Genomic DNA, 24,727 nt, shown 5'->3' on the forward strand with positions numbered 1-24,727 from the left:
AATGCTGCTTTGCAAGTTTGTCCAAGCATACTGAAAGACAAATCATCACAAATCTGTCCATTAGTCCTTTTTTGTATTGTTTTTTGTTTGTTGTTTTTGGGTTAGTGCATTTCTATTGCATGTCTGGTGCAGGCAAATAGCATGGCACGAGCAAGGTGTCATGTTGGACCTGGCATCTGATCTTAAGACAAAATTGTAGGTCTGGCATGTGGTTGAGATTATGATTGGCAAATAAGTGTTTTCACCTAGTTCTGTTTTTTAATCGCCTTCAGTCTTGATTTACTGTGATAAATCAGAACATTACTCTTACCTTACAGACAAACACATAAGTGGTATTATTGTCTCCATACATAAACCAAGTGTGGGGTTGTTAATTATACATAAAGCAAGTTAATGTCCACTTGCTTCTCCTCTGTCACATTATAGCAGGTTGTGGACCTTCTTCATCAATGCCTCCTTGCATTTCTGTTGTGATCTTTTAGTTGGGTGGGGATGAAATGCAACTGGGTTCTCATTATTTACAGGGTCAAGTTTAAGGTTTTATATATCAGCTCCACTTTACAGTCACCACACAATCGAACATGGGGCTCTAATGAATCTAATGAACATTGATCTTTATGGTGTAATAAAAGGTGGGCCAGCTAAGTGTTCATTCCCAAGTTCCTAAAATGTGATTTGCAAAACGTTCAATTTCCTCTTGAATGATCTGGAAAATCCACATGATTAAATGTGCACATCTTTTCAGTGGTGAGACTTGGCTGTTGCTGGTGTTGCTTTCTGAGTTTAATTTGATAATGGTTATTCTCTCAAGTGTGGTCTCGGCAGATTAAATGTTACATGAAGCAGGCGAGGAAATACAACTGCTCCTCGTTTTCTCTCTTCTACAGCAAGTGCATTTTTATCCTCTTTGTTCATTTGACAAGGCAGCAACAATGCAGATGATTATCCATTCAGGTATTGTCAGTGGCAGCTGGAAACATCCAACTGTGAGGCGGGGTCAGCAGAAAAAAAGACGAATATGCAACAGAATAGAGACCATATTTGGCCTGCCTGAGCTTACCAGGTTAAATAAACTGAGAAACTTGTGAAGTCACATGTTCTTTCTGTTAACAGGTAAGAGCTGAGGTCCTACAGAGGTCTGCAGAGTCGTGTGTGACTTCGGATTTCCACGTCAGCCATGTTTTGGTGCTTGTGAAAATGATAGCCATCTTCAGAAAAATCCAGGAAGCTCATTTCAGGAGAATTTATAAAATTAAAATGAGTGATTTCTTCTCTTTATCTTGAGATTTAAAAAAATGCCCAGGTTACCACTAAAAGTCCTCAGTGTTCAGGATTCAAAATGTATTGAAGAGATGTAGCATAAGTAAAAGAAAGACAACGACACAGCCCAATAAGATAATATTAATTAATTTTCAGAGTCATAAATAAAACTACATTATTGAAAAGAGCGCGCCCTTTTTTACAGGATTTGATTGTATTTATATACACCAGGAAGTTCTATTAAAAATGAAAAGTTTACGGCTATTGCATGCACATTTAAGTAGACTGAACCTACACAATGGTTAAAAATTTATAATATAAAATTATTGACTTATATCCTTGAAACAACATAAACGGAGATCATTTAGAACAACCGGCGGCCTCGCGCGTTTCGCGTGAACGAGCGCGCATGACGTTCGCGTTCACGTACGACCTTGTTTTTGTTGATGTTTAATTTGAGTGCGGCTGCGCGCTATTCAATGCTTTCGCCGTTGCTGACGCGACCTCGCAGAAAAAAAAGAGTGTGTGAACCCTCTGGCTTTAGCTAGCGACTCTGGAGAAAGTGAATAGGTTGTTCGGCCTTAGTGCAACATTGTTTGGGAGCCCAGGAGAAGAGCTAACGATAGGAGTTCAGCGATAATCTTAGCCAGCGACGAACCAACCTCTCCCGTATGTGATCGCCCTCCCTCGTCGTCGGACGCTGCCAGCGAGGGCCAAGGAGCAAAATAGCATATCGCCATTATATGATCCAGTGTCCAGCGTCACTTTTACCCTCCATGTGGGTGAGGGAACTGTGTGTGTCAGATTATGGCGAGAAAAACAGTTAGCAGGAAAAGGAAGGCAGGAGAGCCCAAGGATCAACAACAGGTAGGCGGAAACCGGTGCGGATCCATATTAGCTGTCCGGTCAGTTATGTTAGCATGCTAACATAGCACTGGGCTAGTCAGATTTATCTGACATACTCTGTGTCTGAAGAAGGCTGTTGATTACATTTTAGCAGATTAACTACTACATTTTACTGGTACATCATATACTACACAATTACATTTGTGCTCATATTAAAACAGCAATGCAGTGTGTTTCTATTTGAAAGTCACTGTCCGCTAATATTAGCATGACGTTACCCAACGGTGGTCCGTTATCAATACGACGTTAGCCAAAGGGCTAGCTACGTTTTTATTAGAGACCATTATTTTCTTTTGATCACAACAAAATAACGCGTTCGTAGACTGATAATTCCAACAGTTCCTTCTTCAGTTGGGGTCCTCACTTGTCACCCTCAGGTGGCCATCTAGAATAGCGCCATTCATCTTGGAAATTGAATGTACCTTACAGCAGCGAATTACCAGAGCTGTAGCTTCTCACCTAGCTAGCTGATGTTGACGTTAGCTGAAACGTTCATTTACAGTTAGCTAGCTAACTTACACACAGACTAACCATAGATAGTGATATGGACCTTTGCTCAACTGACACACAGCATTTCACATCGGCACGAAGATCTTGCCTGTACAGTCAGTCCTAAACTGAGCTCTCACACCGCAAAATATTCATTGACAAAAACAAGAGACTGGTAGGCAATGTCACTGGCTTTGTTAAAAATATTATACGAACTGCTTTTACTGCATTGCATGACAACATTGTCAGGTCATGCCTCGGGCCCGTGGGGACCACCATCATTCACCAGCAGAACTGAACCACATCCACAGTAACACAGCTATTTCTCTGTCTAATAATCACCCACATCATACATTGCATCACAAATTCTTTTGAGATTTCTTTACTATAAATAAATGTGTGGGTTTTTTTGTGTGTTTTTTTTTTTTTTTTGCTTTTGCTCAGGACTGTTAGAAAGCTTATTATGGTTATAAATGATTAGGCTAGGGTTAGACTAATTGGTAAGTATGCCTCTGGTAGTTTCTGTCTGAGTCATTGGAAGAGTTTGAGCAAAACGTTTTTCAATATTCCTTTAAAATACTGGATGACATCTGGAATGAGATCAGTATGATTATTAACTGGTGTATACTTCTGTCAGTACAGAATGCTGCAGCTCTTCAGGGACATTTCCAGTTTTCCAGTATTGTTTTAGCAGATTGAAACTTAATGAAATCATCCATCTGACGATGTCTGCATTTGATTACAACACTAGCTGTTTTGGCAGGTTCTCTTTCATATGTGAAGATTCACAAAGAATATAATTTTAGTATTTTCACAGATCAGACCTATCATAGCAATGCATCTTGGGTGATCCGCTCACAAGTCTCTAAGCACGTCAGTTCACACATGGCATTATATGCATCTCATCTTGGGTGCATTCACACCTGTGTTTGCTAGCTGTCTACAGGTCACCTGGGAAACTTGTTAATGTCAGATCAGAACAGGGCCTGAGGGAGATGTATCAAATTCAGCCCTTTTGCATGCACCAGACCTTTGGTAACCCAGCCTGACGAAGTGTCAGTGACAGTGTTCATTTGTGTGTTTTTTGCTGTAATACTCCCATGACCCACTAATTCTCATAAATCGGTATCACTGAGCTACAGATATGTGTCCACAGTCCTCTGGGGGATGGGGATGGCTCAGCACAGAGGACTTGTGATATTAAAATAGGGACCAAGAACGCTGAAAAGAAAAAGATGTGACGGAATTGGATCATTTTATTTTAAGACTTTTTTTATTATTTGTAGGTTTGCCATTGGTGATCAGTTTAACTGCATGCTAACTTATCCACAGTATATAAAACACAATTGTTATTATTCTCTGAAAAATTTTGGACTTCTGCTTTTACCACAGAAAATCTTAAGGCCTCAAAGGACCAGTGTTTAGTATTTAGGGGGATCTATTGGCAGAAATAGAATATAATATTTTCATTAGTGTATAACACTAATGAAAACATAATTATGAAAACATAATATTCATAGTTATGTTTTCATTAGTGTGTAATCACACAGAAATAAGAATTGTCCCTAGAGATGGCCTTTTGTGTGTTTATATCACCTCAGGGCCACTATAGATTCTTCTACATGCTTGGAAAGGGAGTGAGGGGTGAGGGTGAGGGCAGGGGTATTCAATTGGTTGCAGTCTGCATCCTAACTGCTAGATGCCAAAAAATCCTTCAAACTGCAAAATGCAATTTCCCCATTGTGAGACTAATAAAGGTGTCTTATTTTATCTTATCTTAAAACTGGGTTTCTGCTTTCTTTCCTCAGCTGGGCTGGTGTCAGGCGCCACACAAGCGGAGCCGCGTTTCTTGTTCGTCACGTCATGCCCAGCAGTGGTGGTGCAGTCGGCGCTCGGTGGTATGTGCCCTCCGGGGACGGGAGTTCAGACCTCAGCAGCAGCATGAGTTGCGGCTCCAGCGGAGCCTGCGGGGCTTTGCAGCTGGCAGGCTCCCTGGCATCCTCAAGGAAAGGGAGTTCTCTCTGGGGCGACTCAACAAGGTGTTTGCTTCACAGTGGCTTAACCACAGACAGGTGGTGTGTGGGACCAAGTGCAACACGGTGAGATATCATTTGTTACTAATCTGCCATATATAGACCCTTTTCACAGCAGATGTTTTGACTTTGGATCACCTAAATGGAATGCAGCCATAATTAATGTTATTCATTCCATGCAGACCATGCAACTTCAAATTAACAGACCAGTCAGTTATGTTAGCATGCTAACCAGCAATGGTTTCCTGTTTCCTAGTAGGAAGGTTAACAACACTTAATAACACTAACGGTCCCTTACCTGTATCTGTATAGTCGTGGTTCAGGCTCTTTTTTTTAACTCCTGAAAATGCTATGGTAACCATGGGCCTTTCCTGCTTTTACCTTGCAGCTTTTTGTAGCTGATGTCCTGACAGGGCAGATAACGCGCATTCCCATGCTGAAGGACAGGGAGTGTAATGGCGGAAGCTCTGGGTTGGTGGGTGCAGTGGTGGCGGGCCGGCATTACCACCCCACAGGAGGCTCTCGTTCCCGGATGGACCAGCAGGGCTGTGGAATCCATGCCATTGAGCTCAACCCCTCCAGAACACTGCTCGCCACAGGAGGAGACAACCCCAACAGCTTGGCCATCTACCAGCTGCCCACACTGGATCCTGTTTGTGTTGGAGACGTAAGTGTTTTGGATTGGTTTGGGTTTACAGACATGCAGTTATGGTTATTGTTTAATGAACTGCTCTTGGCCCACCATTATTTGTCCAGTTGTGATTCCCTCAGTCTATTAAGTAACTATTGAACTGTTTATGTACCAGCCTAAGCATTTCAGTCCTGTTAGCATGGCTCACCCAGGGAAGGTTTGAGATGTAAGCTTTGACTACTCTGTCAATATGGTTGAAAAAGCCTATATAGTGCAACACTGATTTGTTGGCGATATGTGTTAACCAGTGTTAGTTACCAGGCTAGATGATCTTTGGCCTAAACAGCAGAGGGGGCTGTAGAGATGCCACGTTGACTGGTCCAGTGCTTTGGTGAAGAGTGAAATATCTCTATAACTATTTTGATTGCCACAGAAGATGAGTCCTGATAACCTTTGTGATCCACTGACTTTTCATATGTTCCATTACAATTTCAAAATTTCCATATTTTCAGTAGGACAGTAGGAATTGACTTTCCATTAGTCTCAGGTGCACTCAACAGAACTATGAATGAATGTGTTTATTCAATATTGTGCCAATCCACTTCATTGTTGTTGAGACATTTCAATCTGGACAAAAGCAGTGGACAAGTCGACAGACCAAAATTACTGTCCCTGTAGCCGTAAAAAAAAAACAACCCAAAAAACATTGAATTTCAACATTGCAACACGTTTGTAAGATCAGCAGTTGTCGTCTATATATTTAAATGACAGATGCAGGGCATACTCATCAACATCACTGTAGATGTGCTGTTGGTATCCAAGTAGCTGTTAAAGACCAAAACAACAGATAACATTTAAATGAAAGCATAACCAGGGCTGGTCAAAGAATTCTGGGCAGCTTATTGAATATGAAGATTTCTGGTTGATTATTCATGCACCCATGGGTGCATTAGCTGTGTAGCATGTCAAGGTGTGCATGACTTGTTTTGATTTCACACAGTAGCCATTTTCATTTTTCAGGATGGCCACAATGACTGGATCTTCTCTATAGCGTGGATCAGTGACAACATGGCGGTTTCTGGTGAGTCGTTTGTATGAGCTAATATGTATGAATGAGTATTGGACAGTGAGCAGTACATGCCAGCACAAGTCAGTTTTTTTTTTTTTACCTTTTGCTTTGCCACTTTAGTATGTATTTACTAGATGAATGGTTTAGGCAGTCATAAAGATATATAGTGTGTGTATTTTAATTTGAAGGGTCCAGAGATGGCTCCATGGGCCTGTGGGAGGTGACAGAGGAAGTAATGAACCAGGCTGAAAGAAGTCAGAATGAGGAGGCAGTGCCCTCTTACGCTCACATCTCCCACCGTGCCCTCAAGGACATCCCAAAGGAGTACACCAACCCATACAACTGTAAAGTCCGCGCTCTGGCCTTCAACAATAACCATAAAGTAAGACTCCCTCTGACACAGCTGTAGGGAAACCATGTGATTGTGTTCTCTGTTTCGTATTTCATACAAGTCTTAATATATTGGGAGGTGGTTTTTTGGGAAAACAGGAACTTTTAGGTAATTTTATAATGATAAATATTCATGAGGGTCAGTGATTAATGGACTGTTGTCAGGAGAATGGGGTAGTTAATTTTATTTGTCCAGCCTACCTGTTTGCAAACCTATTTGTTTATACAGAAATGAGTGGAGCTTTGTTTTAAGCATAAAAACATGCAAAAGAGCTGTTCACCTCATATTAATAAAAATTTGGCCTTGTACACGTCTTCCATTCATCACTTGTGCAGTGAGCTGTTTGTTACATGCACCATGTGCATGTGAGATAACACTGATCTTATCAACAAATGGAGGCTGTGTTTGCCAATATTTTAGACATATTTGGTTAAGAAAGCAAAATTTGATGCATGCTGAGCATGAAGATGGACAGCAGAGGAGTGAATTATGCTGCCAGAGTGGTTTGAAGATTTTCTGTGTCTGTTTTGAGAAATTAACAGCTTTTATAATGTCTTTTCAAACCTACAGAGGGAAAGTGTTTGATCCTAAAACCATTCAGGTTTAGGATGATTAGCTAAATACTTGTATAAAGTTGATTTTGAGTGCTTGTTGTTTCTGGGTTCTTCTCCACACACCTCAGCTGCTGTTTTCTCCTTTTCAGGAACTGGGTGCTGTGTCCTTGGATGGCTATTTCCACCTCTGGAAAGCTGAGCACAACTTGTGCAAGGTAAATTACAAAACAGTTTGATGAGTAATAAACATGATGTGATGCATTTCCCCCGCATACTTCATACTAGGGTGATACGTTCAACTGATCATGAATAGGGTAATTACAGCTTGTATAACAGTTCAGTTTGATAACTGAGATCAGTTGCCCACCAAAACAGTAAATATTCCTCTGATGATCTTAGATTTTCTTAGACTGTAATGGACTTTAATGGAGCTTCACAGTGGAGTCCCCCTGAATAGCTGTAGAACTGGACAGCTGTGCACACTCACAATCACATGTTTAAACAGTACAAAGAAAGGACTGTTCATGACATAATTAAGAATTGACATCTAACATCTTTACTTATTTGAGATTCTCTTGTGTTTCCCTCTAGATACTGTCCACCAAGCTGCCTCACTGCAAAGAGAATGTGTGTTTGGCATATGGACAGGACTGGTCGGTGTACGCTGTGGGTTCTCAGGCCCACGTCTCATTCCTGGATCCACGGCAGCCTACACACAGCATCAAGTCTGTCAATTCCAGAGAGAGAGGAAGCGGTAAGTGGTCTTTAAACATACAAAAGACGCTAATAAGACCAACAGAGATCAGCTGACCTCCCTAAGATACTCACTGAAGATGTTTGCGTATTATGAACACAAAATAGCCTAGTTGTGGCTTTATTGTAATTTCTCTGTTTGTAAAGTATGTGTCAGAGCTCTGTGTGGGTAGACAGTAATTCCTAAAGGACCCAGCTGGAAAGCACAAACAGGCAGGGGTGGTGTTTACCTTTGTGGAGCTTTGCATTTAAGACACCTGTGTCTGTTTGTGTAGGGATCCGTTCAGTGAGTTTCTATGAGCACATTGTGACAGTGGGCACCGGCCAAGGTTCACTTCTCTTCTACGACATCCGAGCTCAGAGGTTCCTGGAGAACCCTCTGAATCCAACCGGGGGTTACCGGAAGTGCCCAGGAGATGGCATCCTCAAGCTCACTACTGGGAAAGGCTGGCTGGTACACATTCTTTTTTTCCCATGAACTTTCCCTTTATTGAAAAATGAGGCACTGAATCCTAGAGATTCTGACAAATGTAGGAGCATTGCAGCTGCAGATTACTTATGTAGTCATAACTTTACTTTTCTTCCCTCCTAACCTTCTTCTCCTGCTCGTCAACTCTCCGTGTTGGTTTCAGAATCACGATGAGACGTGGAGGAGTTACTTCTCAGACATTCATTCCTTCCCCAACGCGGTATACACCCACTGCTACGACGACTCCGGCACCAAGCTGTTCGTGGCAGGTGGACCTCTCTGTTCCGGTCTGCACGGCAACTACGCAGGACTGTGGAGTTAGCCTTTTTGTCTCCTCCATTGCTCTATCACTACATCCTCGTCCAGATTTTTATTTAATCAGTCCCTCCATTCCTCTCCCTCATCAAATCCGTTGTGGCGTCACTGTTTTTGGTGTCCCTCTTGCTCATTCAGCTGTCACTCTCTTTTGCTCACACGAGGACTCAGGAGCATGATCTTGTACCCACTGCATCACAGCTTTGAATATTGTTCTTGTGTATCTTTGGGTCCACCGTTATTCTGTCACTTGTCCTCCAATTAATCTTTTTCTCCTTTCACCTCAGCTGCTCCTTTTTTGATTTTTTTTTTTTTGTTTTTTTAATATATATATATATAAAAATGTACAAAAAAATTAACTAGTAATTTTCAAGAGCTGCAAAGTCTGCCACTGAGGAACTCAGAGGAGTTTTAGAAAATATTAAGAATAAAGTTATACATGTTCTCATCATTTAAAACACTTACATCCGACCCACAGGGATTAGGCTATGGTCTGTTTCTGGCTTGTTTTCTTTTTTCTTTTTTTTTCTCTTTTTGTACGTAAGGAAAGTGTTTACCGCTGCTTCCTCTGATAAATGACAGTGTCTTTGTGAAATACATATGGAATTCTCTCCAAAAAGTCCCTTTTCATTCTCTCACTGAAATGGACGGCAATAAAAGAGAAACAGAGAGGAAGGAGGACTGAAGAGACAATTCATTTTGAAGGACTGAACCGGAGTGCAGTTTGACATTTGATGGAGAGTATTTACTGGTTGGAACAGCCCGTTCTGTCCCACAACAATCACAAAGAACTTCTCTCTTGTCCCGTCGGAAGTAAAACGAAGCCAATCAAAATGGGACTTTGTGTTCATACTGTTCTCACTGAGATGATGTAAAGGAGAAGCATTAAGATTGCTAAGTGCGGTGTTGTTGTTACGCTATGAATTAATCCCAACAAACGCTTATTTTTTTTGACTGTGTGATTTGACAGGTGTACCCATGCTGATACTTTAATTTGCTTTATTTTTTATTTATTTTCTCCTTTTTCTGTCACCTTTATTCAGTTGGTCGGGGGTGTTTATATCTGCTTCTTTTGAAGGATATGTTGTCTAGTCTCCCATTACTTATGTTCCTGTGCTCTTTGGCCAGAATGCTTTCAATAGATTTGTCCATTGAAAAGTGTTCAAATCCTGATCTGTAACCATTCTGTCGTTAGTGGAGAATCTACCCTAAGATTTTAAGTTTTGGTAGCTGGTGATTAATAGATAGAGGAGCCTTTGATTACTGGATTGAATCCCCCCCTGTGATTCTGGACTTTTCCACAGGAACTGGGGAGAAGATCTGGAGTACCTCACTTTGATCTTCACAACCAAGCAGGAAGGATGCAAGGAGAACTAATGAGAATTTCTTTATCCAGGAATTAGAGGCTACAGGCACATATGTTTGTTGTCACAGTTGTAAAACCTTTTTTCTCTCTCTTTTTGTATCAAGGAGCAAGTGATTCTGCTCTTTTCCTTGTTTGGTAGAGGCAGGGTAGGCTTGAGTTATGTTTTTGCCTTCCTCAAGTCTTTCTGTGAAAGACTGCCACAGGCGATCATAGTTTTCCTTTTCTACATGGAACTTTTCTCCAGTTTTCATGATAATCACAGATTGAAAAGAAAAACCCCAATTACGACCACGAATTGATCAAATAACCAACACTTTAAAAGTGTATTTTATATATAAATGTGTATATGTATGTGTAAAATACATAGGGACAATTGCATACATTTTTATGTATATGTCTGAGGAAGTGTGTGGGTTGATGTGTCTACTTGGTGATGCCCTGTTTTTTTTTTATACACGCCTCATGAATGTTTTTACAAATGACTGAATCTGAGGATATTGTAAGATATAAACATCTGGGGAAAAAAAAACAAGCTATTAAATCTTTAAAAAGAGTAAATAATAAAAATAAAATGTATATTGATGTAACATTTCTTCTTTGACAACATTTATCTCATTTAAAGCTTTCCCGAATTAAAACGGGTCACTGCTTATTATGTTATTGATATCCATCCATGCGGTAAGCTCCCAGGACAGAGAGGACTCTGGTAGAGCAGTCCGCACTGATCGTGTACTGTAGGGATTATGTTGCCATGTGTTTATCCAATGACAACAACCGAGAAAAAAAAACAAGTATTCAGGTGTAAAAGTCTAGAGTGAATCCTAGTTTTAACGATGTTTGTGAGATAGCGTTGAATCTTAAGAAGTTGTGACCCGAAGAGGAGAGCGGAGCATCCACCGCGGCAGCGCACGTCACGTGACCACCTTGTCTGCTGCTGGCCGAGTGAAGCGTGTTAGCAGGTAATAAAAACACAAATTTTCTTACGTTTTTCAAGTTCACTCTGTGTATTTGAGCGCGTTTAAAGCACATACTTAAGCTCGTTTTCGCCGAAATAGTTGGTCGCTGGCTTCGTTGTTGTTCTTACACGGGTTTGTGGGAGATGTCTTTCGCAATTTTTCTGTTGTCTTGTTTCCCGGCGAGCAATGTCGGGATGGGATTGTGCTCCGCTGCGAGGCCTTTTTCTTTAGATTTGACACAGCTTTGTTGTTAGCTGGTTAGCCTGTTGTTTAGGTGTCGAGGACAAGTCTGATGTAACTGTCACTATCATTAGATAACCCTGTGGGTCTATAAATACGTATGAGACTATAGCGAGCCAGTTAGACGGTCGTTGGCTATCAACTTGTACCAGATTTAGATAGCATCGTTAGCTAGCTTCATCCCCTCTGCATCGTTTGTTCACGGTACAGTGTCAGTATTAGCATGTTAGTGGCTAACTTCAGTTCATGCTAGCGAGGACAAAGGGGACCCCAGTACCAACCACACCAAGTCGGTCAGTGTTGTGGAAAACGACGCTAAAAGAATCCGGTTTATTTTAACTAGAAAGACTTGTACAATAAAGCGTTGCTTAATAGTCGCATGTGCAGACTCAAGAAATAAGTAACCTCACAGGTACGGGCTAACTTTAGCATGGGTTCAAAACAACGCTTCTCTTGCTTTACTGCTAAAAGAAACTGCGGCTATTTGTCAGTTGTTAGCTGTAACCAGGTGGATGTTAACATATGTAAAAGCACAGCTACGTGTAACTTGACTCATAATTGATTTGTCGTTTCTGAATGCCTGCATAAGTGTGATGAACAATGGATATGCTGAGAGTTACTGATTGATTGTTTTGTTTTTGTTTGCGTCTAAGACCCTCGATTCTCACGCGTGTAATGATATATAAGTAATTGATTCATAAAATATAAACTGCAACTGTTGCCTTTGAGTTCTCCGTTACAAAAGCAGCTTTTGAGATTTTTCACTGAAATTGCATTTAAAGCCAGTTCGTCCCTTTGCATTAGTTAGCTTTGTTCCGTCCCGCAGCCAATGGCAGCAGCGCGTTTCCCGGCGTCACTCAGACACTGTGAGCTGGATTCCTATTGTTCTCTGACATAAAACAAATGGGTCAGTGGGATATCTTCTGTAGTTAATGTTCTAGTAATGGACACCATAGTGAAACTTTGCAGTGCAAATGGAGTCAGAGGGTATTTTGTATTACGAGGTCTTGAGTAATCACTTTTCTCATGTACTTGCAGGTGGATAAAATCCTGTGTGTGTATATGTTTGTGATAGTTTTTTTTTTTTAGTTGCTACTAAACATTTTTAGTGTGTGCTTATGCAGCATTGCACCAGGTTTGCAACAAGGTACAAACTGCACAAGACTTAGCTGTCAAGTACAAGAAATCAACATTTTACTGCAGTGGTTTTGTTTTTAACATAAATATAAATCTTAGTTTCTGTAAACTGTCTAGTAACAGGAGGGGATGTGGGGTCAGGGTGTGTAGTGTTTGCTCTGCTTCACACACTGTGGTCTGTGCTATTTGTAACAAGACACTGGGTCGCTCTCCCTCCTTGACCCAGATTTTCAGCAAAGCTGTTGCATCACCAGGCCACCTGTGTGCCTTACAGCCTCCATAAGGGCAGTATTTATGATTGTGTAATAAGGCTTAGCTATGTTCACAACACATATTTCTGGTACTAAACACTTACTTTCTTCTATGCACTCACACAAGGGGAAGTATTGAGGCTCTGCAGTAATAACATTGTAAAAGAAGTGTGTGTGTGTGTGTGTGTAATCTGTGGGTTTAAGAGCTTTTTGTGGATTTCACTCATGCTTCTTTCTTGTTTCCTTCACAGATTTTTCTATTTTGTACATACAGAGTTTTGTATATACTGTATATGATGAGCTCGCTGGGCAGCGACAAGGCCCGGGGCCCTCGGGAAAAAGCGCTGCCTGCTGCCACTCAGACATCACAACCACAGAAACAGATACAGGTGAGAAGTCACAACCACATGAATATGAAAAAAAACACTGTGAGAATATATTGCTCTCAGCAACAGAAATTTTAATGCAAAGCACCAGTGGGCACACAGCGACCCTTGCCAGCAAAACCACAGTGTACACATTATGCAACAGTCGGTATCAAAAATGATTTTATTTTGATTTGATTGGTGCTAATAGAAGACACTTGATTTGTAACCATTTCTTTGTTTTCAGTCATTTCAGACTATGAAAACCAAGCTGACTGTGTCATTCATGGTCTTTATTTGCTTTGTCCTTCCCTTTTTTCTCATGTTAAACAAAACTTTACTCAATGGTCTTATTGTCTGTGTGTCGCAGGCTACTGCTGAGCAGATCCGGCTTGCCCAGATGATCTATGACAAGAATGATGCTGACTTTGAGGACAAAGTTAACCAGGTGAGGGACACTTTGGGCATTTGCCAGACAATACAAGGCTCATTGTCTCGCTACTAGGCAGCATCAGGGTGAGCTGACACATTCTTCCATGACTGCGGCACGCTGTCATGATGCACTTATGATGCTACAAGTGATATTGTGACTTTCGTGACTGTCATGTACTGCAAAGCTGGTGCATTCTGTCATTGGCGCACCTTCAACGACCACTTGACATTTCTAATATGACGTGTGTGTGTTGCGTTTTCCAGCTGATGGAGGTGACTGGGAAGAACCAGGATGAGTGCATGGTAGCGCTGCATGACTGCAACGAGGACGTTAGCAGAGCAATCAACTTCCTCCTGGAGAGCACCTCGGATATGGTAAATAACACAGTGTCTCATTTTTATTTCATTTTAACCTTCACGTAGTAATTTTTCATTTACTTTGGACTATATTAATTTCAAATATTATGAATAGATTTCTTTTGCTTGGAAGACAAAACATGCAGCAAGTACGATCACTGTGAAATTTAAGTTTGGAAAATGAGAGAGAGAGACAGGATGAAAAAAAAAGCATGAATTGTGGGAGTAATCCTTCATACTCTGAATTCCAAGTTGTACTCATCCTGCCACAAATCAAATCGACCTTTCTCACAGCAGACATTTTGACATGTCAGTAGGAGAAGCACCGTGTAATTGATAACATTAATAATGGCTGAATTCCATTTATCTCAGCTGGTGCCAGGGTCCTGGTATTGTGCATGCGGGCTCACTGTCACAGCTTCCTGGGGCACTCAGAGCGAGTGGAGCCATTGTTAATGTTAATAGTGACACCTGTGCCTTTTCTTTGATGACAAGTCAAAATGTCTGCTGTGGGGAAAAAAGTGTATTGAATGCCAGTGACAAATTCGCAAACAGACACTGGGCAGTAATTAACACTTTATGACGTCAGTGGATGATGTGCCTTATGAGGCCTCTTGTAACGATGGTGTAAGAGTGTATAGACTGTGTTTGACTGAGATCTCAGTGACTCTACTCTCAGTTTAGATGAACATGTCAGGGCGGTACAGCGTATTTCCTCGTTGTCGTTATAAGTCATATTGGGAATCTAGTGACGTGACAAAAATTGTCATCTATCAAGTCAACAGGCCTTTCTTTATTCTTTTTTTTCTGTCATTTATTTATCTTTTAAGATCATACAGAAGTTGACTAAACCATAAACACTTTTATTTCTGTGGAAAAGGTGGTGTCACTTATCTAGATCTGCCATCGCGCATGTCTTTTTTTAAACCACTGTAGATTAAGACTTTATTCACACAGGCTGTGCAGTGAAAGCAGCGCGTCCTCCCTTAGTTATCAGCACAGGATGTGTTCAATACTGCTGTGTGATCATCAGCATTCAGCAGCGCTCAGGCCAATACACAATCACTGTAGTTTTGCTTTTTTGCACGTAAAGCGAAATTCAAGCCATTGTGGAGCCTGTGGAGACAGCTGTATTGATTAAAATAGAATAATCACTGTCAGATCTGTGTACGGCAGATGACTGAAAAGCGCAGCTGAGACTTGTTAGGCCACGGGTCTATGTTAAAGGAAGGAGGGCAAGAAAGGAAAAAGTACAGAGAGATATTTTATACCTGTCACTTTTTCTTAAGAAAAAAAAATAAAGCCTGACACATCACTACTGGATTTCAAGTTATGTAACGCGCTCAGAAGATGAACGAATGTTGTGAAAGACCTCAGGTTGTTCTGTATGTGTGGTTGAAAATGGAGAAAAAAGAAACAGAACAGAGCATTTGGCACTTAATTAAATTCAGTGAAATCAATTTCTGAGCTGTCCTTTGCCACAGTGACTTTCACGCAGATTGCACTTTCTAACATCAGGCACTTTAAGCATGAAGGCACGCTATTGTGCGCCACTTTCTCCCTCAGCTGCTCAGAGTGTAAAGTCAAACAGGTCGACCAAATATCTGGCAAACACTTGGGTGTTGTTCTGCCTGTGTGCGTCGCGTCCGAGTGAGTGTCTGAACATTTCTGACGAATACCAGCCGGCACAGATGGCGAGGAGAGGCTGTAGGGCAGGGCAGGGCAGACAGCCAGACTGCTAACCACGTTGTTGTTTTGGTTTTGTGGAAATCCAAAAATAGCAGATAGCTGGTTTTCCTCTTTACGTGGAAATCTCTTTTGTTATGGTACATACTTCAACCCTCTGATTACATCTGCTTCTTCTGTACTCAAGATCTTAACTGTCATAAGCAAAAGGAAGTGTTATTGAGTGTAAGAGTAGGTGTAAGATAAGAGGAGTGTGGCCTATTGAATTATCATCTCATTATGCCCTTATTCTCAATCTGAGTCACTTTAATTTTGATTATCTGCCAATAACAAACATAATGTTTATATTTGGTTTCAACACAGACAATACAGCTGTGTAGTGCACCCTTATAGTACACACATTGGTCCAAAACATAACTGGCATCACAGTTTTTCTGTTTCCAAATGCATTTATCAGCCAGCAGCAGAACTCCAGAGGCTGCTTTCAGGCACAACTGTGAAATGTCACTGGAACAGTGGCCAATAAGTATTTTTCTTGAACATTAAAGCTCCTCTCTCTGCTTTGCTCACTGAGGCACATTGTCATTGTTGATATCCTGTTTTTTCTGCTGGCTAGTGATTTTAACACTCCCTATATAGTTTGTGCTCCTATTTCATTAACTTGTGACCTTGTTTTACATTGTTGTTTTCAAATGTTTTAATTCTTTCTGTATTGTTTTTCCTCTCTGCTGTCATTCCTTTTTCAGACTTCATGGGAGACAGTGGGGAAGAAGAAGCCGCTGGTGAAGGACGGGCCGTCAGAAAGCAAGGAGAACAAGGAGAACAGGGAGAAGAAAGGAGAGAGGGAGGCTAGCAAGGGCCGTGTGGCTACCAACCGCAAGGGCAAGGGGGCCAGTCGCAGCCGACAGGGTACGGAGTGTGAACTTCGCATAAATTCACATCTAGCTTAGAGTCCTCTGCATCTTCTCTAGCATCTCAATATCATGTTTGATTTGCATCGTCTTGTTAGTGATGTAACTTCTAATTTCATTTGTGTGAACACACAGCGCGTCCAGAGGAGAATGGCGTGGAGGTGACACCAGTGGACAGAGGTTCAGATCGAGGTCGGAGGGTGAAAGGTGGCCGAGGTGAGCAGACGCGCACTAAAACACTGTCAGCTTGCCTAACACGTGAATATGCTGTTGACTTTTGCGTGAATATTATGCAGGATCTGGAGGTCGAGGCAGAGGCAGAGCACCAGCAGGGAGCCGGTTCTCAGCCCAGGGCATGGGGTACGGCAACAACAAAACACACACATGTTCACAGGGGTTCTCACATAATTTTAGGTGTAAATTAATCAGCACCAGAGTGTTTGTCACGCAGGAAAAGAAAAATGAAATTGTGTTTGCTGGGAATTTGGTTTCTGAATGAGTGTTGCATTTTTCTTCCAAGTAACCTAAAGCGTTAAACAGACACTGTTTAACGAATGTGCTCAGTCTGATTTTACCCTCTTTCTCAATGAATCTTCACCAGGACTTTCAATCCTGCGGACTATACCTCAGAGGCTGGTACAGGGACCACACAAACTGAGGTGTGGGACACGGTGGCCAACAACAGTACAGATGGGACAGGTGAGCTCCAGCAGACGTGTTGCTCTTGACTTGACTTGAGGAAGTTCTGTTGGTTGGGTACGCAGCTCTGTGTAGCTCTGTATATGTGATATCTTATGCAAATGTACATAAGCTTCAGCCATCCTGCATCTTGTTTACCTACTTGTCCCACCTGTATTTCAACTTGTGACTCATCATTGGTTGTCTTCTAGTTGCCTGGAGGAATACCTTGGAAGACTGGGCAGCTGAGGACTGGAGTGAGGATGTTAGTGTGAGTTGAGTCAAAGTCCGATGCTTTACAGGAGAAGTTAGTTAGTCACACAACAAAATCTTTTTGTTCAACAATTCTGTCTCTTGTGTCTTTGTGGGTTCGTGCAGCTCTCTGAGACCAAAGTGTTCACCTCCTCATGTGCACCTGCTGCTGAGAACCACATCACACCTGGGCAAAGGTGTGCAACTTCCTTGTTTATGAAATACACATCCCCCATTCTTTTGTTGCAGTCTAACTTAATTACACAGCAGTTTCCAACATTTTTTTTTTTACAAGAAAATGCTTGATCTTTTCAGTTCCCTCCATTCAAAAGTTTCATTGGAAATGGAAAATCGATGGCATAGGGGTTTTAGTTATACCTGTTCACATATTACAACTGTCAGCGTTTGACTGTTGGCTGTGTCCTGTAAGCATTTTCTAATCTAGACCTTATCAACCGTTCCTGTTAGTCTGGACCTCGCCTCTCTGCTGCAGAAGCCTGTGGTTGGAGGAAGAGAACCACCTTCCTCTTCTTCCTCTCAGAGTCTGGTTTTCACCAACTCCCATCACCACCACCACCAGCCACCTCAGCAGCAACAGCAGCCGCCCCCCAGCCGCAATGCCACTGGTAGCACAAGCTACGCACATGCTGCTCTGGTAAAAACAGTTGCTTTTTGATACTTAGCGTGCTTTTTTTTTTCATACACATTCCTTCATCTATCACATGTAAATGGACACATAGACGAAGTTTGATGGTTACACAGTCTCTCTTTCATTGTCTGTGCCAGTCGTCAGTTCTGGGAGCTGGTTTTGGGGACCTCGGCCAGGCCAAGAGGACTCAGCCCAGCGCTGGAGCTCAGATACTAGAACAGCTGAAGGGTCCTGGCTTGGGTCCGCTACCCTCATCGCAGGCCGTGCCTCCTGCCAGCACCCAGGGAAGCAACACCTCCATTGGCCGGCTGCCAGGTCTGAGTGCACCCGTACCTCCGCCCTCCTCCTCCAGCTGGGACATGAAGGCTTCAGAATCCAACACCACCTCGCTGTCCTCACAGTTCAGCCGTAAGTGGTCAGATCGGAATGGTTGCTGTGTAGCATGTGTAAACGTGTAATCTGTTTTTATTACGTGTTTTTAATGCATGTTTATATATGCCTATTTATAAACCCTTGTCCTCTGCGTGTGTTATGTTGTGTGTGTGTCTGCAGGTGAGTTTGGTCTGCAGCCAGAGCCTTCCCTTGTGCTGAGCCAGCTGGTTCAGAGGCACACCGGCCCCTCCTTGCCTCTGGCACGTCAAGCAAGTCCTCCTTCGCAACAGCAAGCGCCCCCAGCTTCAGCCTCGCCTGCTCCCCAGCACACCAGCACGCCAGCACAGGCAGGACCGGTGATGACTGTTTCTGGTGCTAAACCTCCTGCCCCCAGCTCAGGGCTGGACCCTCAGGGCGGCAGTACTCCACAGCAGCAACGGGCACAGCTCAAAGGCCAGAAACGAAGGATACCTCCCACATCGAAGGTAGGGGAGGAGGATGGGCAGAAGACAGGAGTTCCACTTTTTAAGCACATATGGCTATTTATGATTTTTTTGCAGGGGTTTCAAAGTCTCAGTGTTTAAACAAGTTGCCAAAGCAAAAAATGCATCTTTTAGCTGTATTTTGTTCTTGTAAATTATGCAGTATGAGTCGTTCAGTGAACTTAATGTCATGGTCCTGAAACCTGGCTGTGTCGCGTCATTCCTGGCAGATCCCTTCCACGGCGGTAGAGATGCCAGGCTCAGCTGACGTACCTGGTCTAAACCTCCAGTTTGGAGCTCTAGACTTTGGCTCAGAGTCGGCATTGCCAGAGTTTGGGGTTGTGGACAATTGTGTGAGTGCAGCATCCAGGGAGTCCACTCCGGCCCCTGCACCACCTGCACCAGGACCAGGGACGCAGAGCCAGACAAGCCTGTACTCGAAACCACTCAGGTACCACTGTCACTGCTGACTGACTAGTGACATCTCTGTAGAAACTGTGGATTTGAAGAGTTTTAATTCTAAAACACTACAGATTGCAAATAAAAGACACATACCGTCAGAGTGCCCTGATACAGCTGTCATGTCAACAAAAAGATAAAAATGATTCATGTTTGTTGTAGACAAAATCCTGCTTTTTTCACAGCATCGGTTATTTCATCTCTCCCTGCTCTTATCTTGCAGTGAGTCCCTGGGCAGTCCTCTCTCCGTTGCCCTGCCTCTGCCCCTCTCCTCATCAGAGCCAGTATATCACTCCTCCTCGGTGGCGTTGTCCAGCCTCACCCCCTCCTCATTAGGGACTGCCAGCTCCACCAATCCTCCCTCCTCTTCTTCGACAGCCTCCACCACCTCCTCTTCTGTACCATCCTCCTCCCCCTTCTCCTCAGTGGGGGGAAGTTACGATGGGCCCATGCCTCCTCACACACGGCTGGCCTTTTCCCAGAGCAAAGAGGCCACAGGGCCAGTCATGGTGAGCAGAAATACTGAACTGAAATAGCTAATCCTGCCTTTTAGAATGTGTTTGGGAAGATGTATAACTTAGAATGGGATTGACATGAATTCTTTCTTTTTCACTTTTTAAGTAATTCAAGCTTAAGCTGAATTCAACTGGACACATTCGTTCTGTGTATTGTGTTTGTTTGTAGATATGGTTGTGATTTTGATCTGTTATCATTGTAGCCAAACACTTTTTTTTCTTATCACCAGAATGGTCTGAATGGTGTAAGGACCTCTGCTGCTCTAGACAGTAAGTTACCTGTGACTGGTTTATCTGTTCAGTGCAGTTCAGTGTTCTTTCTGTGGTTCTGTAAATATCTACTGTTTTTGTGGGCTATGCTCCTTTAAGTCAACTACAAGACGTTTCTCTCTTCTTCTCAGCTTCATCAGCGTCCTCCACACCAAAGCCAGAGTCGCCATCTCTGAACATCAGCACCAACGGTGCCCCAGCACCCTCCTCCCACCTACCCTCCACCCTGCCTGCACACAGCTCGACCACTCTCTCCAGCCTGGCACAGGACCTGCCCTCAGCCAGCCAGCTCAACTCACTCAACAGGTGACACACACACACACAAAGTGGACTTACTTAATAAATCTTAGAAACTTTATTTTCCCCTCTCCCTGCTGCTGTTTGAGCTGCACCCTTTGAACAGCTTTGAGTATAACGAAAGGAAAGCCGGATTTACCACCTAATTGACTATGTAAAGGTCTCTGCCACTGGACAATGCAAAGTTGGTTCTCCTGTGTTGGAACTGAGAGAAAGATTTGGTGATACGCAAACTTAAGTGCTGCAAAGTTGTGGTTGCTACTTGCACTCTGGCTGACGATCGCTCTCTCTCCTCTCTGCCTTCACCCTGTAGCCATGTCAGCAGTCATTCCTCAGTTTCAGCTCTGGGCTCCAGCTCTCTCACTGTAAGTACCTGTCTGCATGATGGCTAAAGCTTTCTGTATGATCGCTCTGTAATAACATGCAAGTAAACAGCTGATTGTGTTGCTGGTTTCAGCAGTGTTAGTAGCAGCACCACTTCACTTGCAGAGGTGGTGCATTTTTAGAGAGAAAAAGATGAATCACAAAAATATTTTACAATTTGAATAAATGGTTATCAGTGCCATAAAAATATAAAGGGGATCCCTGATAATGGACATGGGGAACAATGTGTATAGACTTCTTTCAACTTAAAGCTTCTCTCTGTCCTCAGTACACCAGTGTTGACAGCAGCAGCGGGAGCTCTCTGGCCCCCTCCTCTGGCTCCTACACGTCATCGCAGCCCTCAGCCTCAGCACTGCACTCGACCCACAACAGCAGCAACAGTAGCAGCAGCATCAGCCACCTGGCCAACATGCCCTCCATGGGCGGCAACATGAGCAGCACAGTCAGCGGCATCGTTGGCGCCAGCGCACTTCACTCTGCTGTCACCGCCGCTACCAGCACAGCGCTGGGACTTGGCTCCAATGGAGCTACTGCCACGTCCAACCTCTCTGCACCAAGGACCACACCCCTGCTCTCCTCGTCCACTGGTACGCTCACACACCTCCACACCTCAGGCACCGGGCGTGTCATGACGAAGTTATGAATACTTGTGATCAGGGGGAATGTTAACTAGCCCCAAACTGGAGCTGTTTCCTCATATGAAAGTGATGGTTGTTGTGTCACTGTATTAACAGGTAAAGCTCCTCCTAACCTGTCCCAGGGAGTGCCTCCTCTACTGCCCAACCAGTATATCATGGGCCCAGGGGGGCTGCTGCCAGCATACCCAGTAAGTGGCTCCTCAGGATCTCAAAACTTAAAGAAAGAAAGAAAGAAAGAAAATTAAAGAATTGATCAAGATGCAGTGGAAAGAGCATTGAGGGGTATATACATTTGTTTACCAACACAGCCTGTCCTTTGTCTTACAGCAGATCTATGGCTACGAGGACCTCCATATGCTCCAGTCCAGACTGCCAATGGTGAGTCTCATTATCACTCTCTTAGGACAGCTCTTAACTTGAAACCACAGTCGTCCTCGTTCACCTTTTTACGTTTGCTGGTTGTTGTTTGGATCTTAACCAGATCCTTTCCTGTGCTTTTAGCCCTCTTTGCAGGATTACTATGGAATCACATTCCCTGGCCCCGCAGCGACTCTCTCTGGCAGAGATGGGAGCCTAGCCAACAACCCCTACTCAGGTAAAACACCTTCACCCTTGGCTGGCATCATCTAAAATCCTAAATTCCAGTGTTTATTCTCACATGGCACCCCTCCTCCTCTGTTGGTCAGGTGAAGTCACAAAGTTTGGCAGGAACGACTCCACCTCCCCGGCACCCCCCACGAGCCTGGCGGCCCCACAGCCTCCTCAGGGCCAGAGCCAAGGACAGAGCCAGGCCCAGCCTCAGCCTCCCCAGGCCCAGCCTCAGCCACAGGGGCAGCCACAGCACCACAGCAGTCAGCAGGCCTTTCTGCCTCCAGGCTACAGCTACACAGGCCTGCCTTATTACCCCGGAGTGCCCGGCGCCGTACCCAGTGCTGCTGCCTTCCAGTATGGCCCCACCATGTTTGTTCCTCCTGGGGGCCCAGGACCAGCCTCGGCCAAGCAGCACAGCATGGGCCTCGGCCTCGGAAACCCCTCGGCCAGCCCGTTCCAGCAGCAGACGCAGCAGCAGCCCAGCGGTTACGGCCAGCACACCTTCAGCTCAGGTTAGTGAGCAAAAATTGTGTTTACAATTTAGGAAGTCAAATGGATTCTGAGATTTTCCTGCGCAGGAAATGATATTGTGTGTGTTGATTGAATACTGACGTCTGTGTTTTTCTTTCCAGGGTATGAGGAGCTGACAGCGGGGCCAGCAGGAGTGGACTACAGTAAAGGCTACAACTCCTCCTCACAGGCACAAGCCAAATCTGCTGCTACTGGGCCTGGGAAAGGTAAGAAGAAAACAACATTCACAGTTTCAAATATCACAATTTGGTTTTAGGAATTTATGCACTTACAGTGTATTTATGTTGTTGCTGCTGTTCTGCTAGGCGTCTCAGTGACGTCCAGCAACTCGGGTGTGCCAGACATTAGTGGAAGTGTTTACAATAAGACTCAGGTGAGCCTCACACACCTCAGTCCCCCATCCACCCCCCAGTCTTACTCTATATATACTAAATAACCCTTAATAAATAAATTTGGAGTTTAATTTGTCTTTTCTCCTCCGTCTGCAGTCTTTTGATAAGCAGGGTTTCCATGCAGGGACCCCCCCTCCCTTCAGCCTGCCATCAGCGCTGGGGGGTCCAGGTCCTCTGAACCCTGGAGCAGCTCCTGGAGGCTATGCACCGGCCCCATTCCTCCACATCCTGCCTCACCAGCAACCACATTCACAGCTGCTGCACCATCACCTAGCTCAGGATGGACAGGTAACGCTTGTAGATATTTTTTTGGCAGTTGCACAGGTGTTTTACAGATGACTGTTTCTCAGTCATTTACCTGTGTGTGTGTGTGTGTGTGTGTGTGTGTGTGTGTGTGTGTGTGTGTGTGTGTGTGTGTGTGTGTGTGTGTGTGTCTCTGTCTCTCTGTCTCTGTGTTCAGGGTGGTCCTAGCCAGCGCGGCCAGTCCAGCAGCCTGCAGCAGAAGAGCCAAGTCAACAAGTCGAGCTATGGCAGCTCCCCCTACTGGGCCAACTGAGGTGGCTAGATCTACAACGTGTGCTTGTGTGTGTGGACAGACACACGCCTGCACCACACGTACGTATCTGACTGACACGATCATAGAGGGACAAACCATTTTACAACACAAGCTAAAACACACACTACCACCCCCCTCCCCTTTGCTCTGTATATCCCCTTTTCAAATTTATGGCTGTTGTATGTAAAATATATTTATGTATGTATTTATACAGTATATATGTATTGGTAGGACATAAAATGTGGTTTTCTGAATTTTGTTTTTATTTTGAAGGACATTTTATTTCAAAAAAAAAAAAAAAAAAGTGGAAAAGATGAGAATGCTAAATCATGGAGATGAAGTTGGTGAATATACTTGAACACAAGCATCTTGTGATGTGGATTTTTTTGTATGCATACATGAACCGAGAATGATGTACATAGATTCTACGCATCATTTTCACGGCAAAGGCCTTTTTTTTATTTTAGAAGAAATAAGTTTTTGTAACTTTTGGTCTCCTGCATCTGTGAATCCTTATATTGAGGGTGACTTGAGTTGATAGCTTGATTTTTCTTTTTTGCCCCGTTTCCCTCCATCTGTCTCTCATTCCTCGACTATTACTAGTTGGTTGGTTTAACCAGCCAGGCCTTGGATTTGATGTCATTTTAACATTGGTTTAATCCTTGTTGTCCAAATTAAAAGTTATGAACAGTTTGTACGGGTCTGGCATCGATATTTACTACAACTCTTTGCAGTGTGACAATGCAGGATAGTCAAGGCAGCTAGTAGACACTTCTCATCTAAATGACTGAAGGATGTCACAAACCTGTTCAGGACACTTTACAGGCAGTATGGACATCAGAGCTCTTGGGTTTGTGCCCAAGTACACAATGTACTAACTCTTAAGATCAGTCACTAAGTTGATTGATAAAATTACATGTACCAGTAACTGGTTACTTTTGGCTCATATTTATGATTTGAAAAGTATCCACACACAATTTATGCAACATTCCTTTATTTTAGTGTTTGTGGATGTTTTATTTTCTCCAATCAGCCTCTTTATCTGCTGAGCTGTGATTCTTCCTGGACTGTTTTGGTCAGATCAGAGTAG

The 24,727-nt window shown here is 43.4% G+C and overlaps 2 protein-coding genes across 4 annotated transcripts; both read left to right on the forward strand.

Annotated features, from left to right (window-relative positions):
* The first annotated feature begins 1,714 nt into the window (after window positions 1-1,714).
* dcaf12 (DDB1 and CUL4 associated factor 12) lies at window positions 1,715-10,802 on the forward strand. The gene is made up of 9 exons (XM_041034708.1): window positions 1,715-2,127; window positions 4,464-4,754; window positions 5,077-5,355; window positions 6,340-6,400; window positions 6,577-6,770; window positions 7,483-7,548; window positions 7,925-8,087; window positions 8,362-8,540; window positions 8,719-10,802. The coding sequence occupies exons 1-9, from the start codon at window positions 2,068-2,070 to the stop codon at window positions 8,875-8,877; spliced, it is 1,452 nt and encodes a 483-aa protein (XP_040890642.1). The 5' UTR covers window positions 1,715-2,067; the 3' UTR covers window positions 8,878-10,802.
* Window positions 10,803-11,064: 262 nt separating this feature from the next.
* On the forward strand, window positions 11,065-23,964 carry ubap2a (ubiquitin associated protein 2a). Of its 3 annotated transcripts, none has more exons than XM_041034446.1 (27): window positions 11,065-11,195; window positions 13,072-13,209; window positions 13,556-13,633; window positions 13,882-13,992; window positions 16,407-16,569; window positions 16,707-16,787; window positions 16,868-16,931; window positions 17,173-17,270; window positions 17,462-17,520; window positions 17,628-17,698; window positions 17,970-18,156; window positions 18,288-18,558; window positions 18,703-19,007; window positions 19,235-19,455; window positions 19,687-19,972; window positions 20,218-20,248; window positions 20,380-20,554; window positions 20,859-20,910; window positions 21,198-21,516; window positions 21,664-21,755; window positions 21,895-21,945; window positions 22,069-22,162; window positions 22,254-22,670; window positions 22,791-22,895; window positions 22,995-23,062; window positions 23,178-23,369; window positions 23,542-23,964. In XM_041034446.1, exons 2-27 carry the CDS (start codon window positions 13,114-13,116, stop codon window positions 23,635-23,637), a joined length of 3,783 nt encoding a protein of 1,260 aa, XP_040890380.1. In that variant the 5' UTR covers window positions 11,065-11,195; window positions 13,072-13,113; the 3' UTR covers window positions 23,638-23,964. The 3 variants fall into 3 exon arrangements, with proteins under 3 accessions (XP_040890380.1, XP_040890378.1, XP_040890379.1); XM_041034444.1 differs by having other exon boundaries at window positions 11,068-11,195; window positions 20,209-20,248; XM_041034445.1 differs by lacking the exon at window positions 11,065-11,195 and adding an exon at window positions 12,560-12,579 and having other exon boundaries at window positions 20,209-20,248.
* Window positions 23,965-24,727: the final 763 nt, after the last annotated feature.

The sequence above is a fragment of the Toxotes jaculatrix genome, chromosome 3 (assembly GCF_017976425.1).
Source record: "Toxotes jaculatrix isolate fToxJac2 chromosome 3, fToxJac2.pri, whole genome shotgun sequence".
Taxonomy (NCBI): Eukaryota; Metazoa; Chordata; class Actinopteri; family Toxotidae; genus Toxotes; species Toxotes jaculatrix.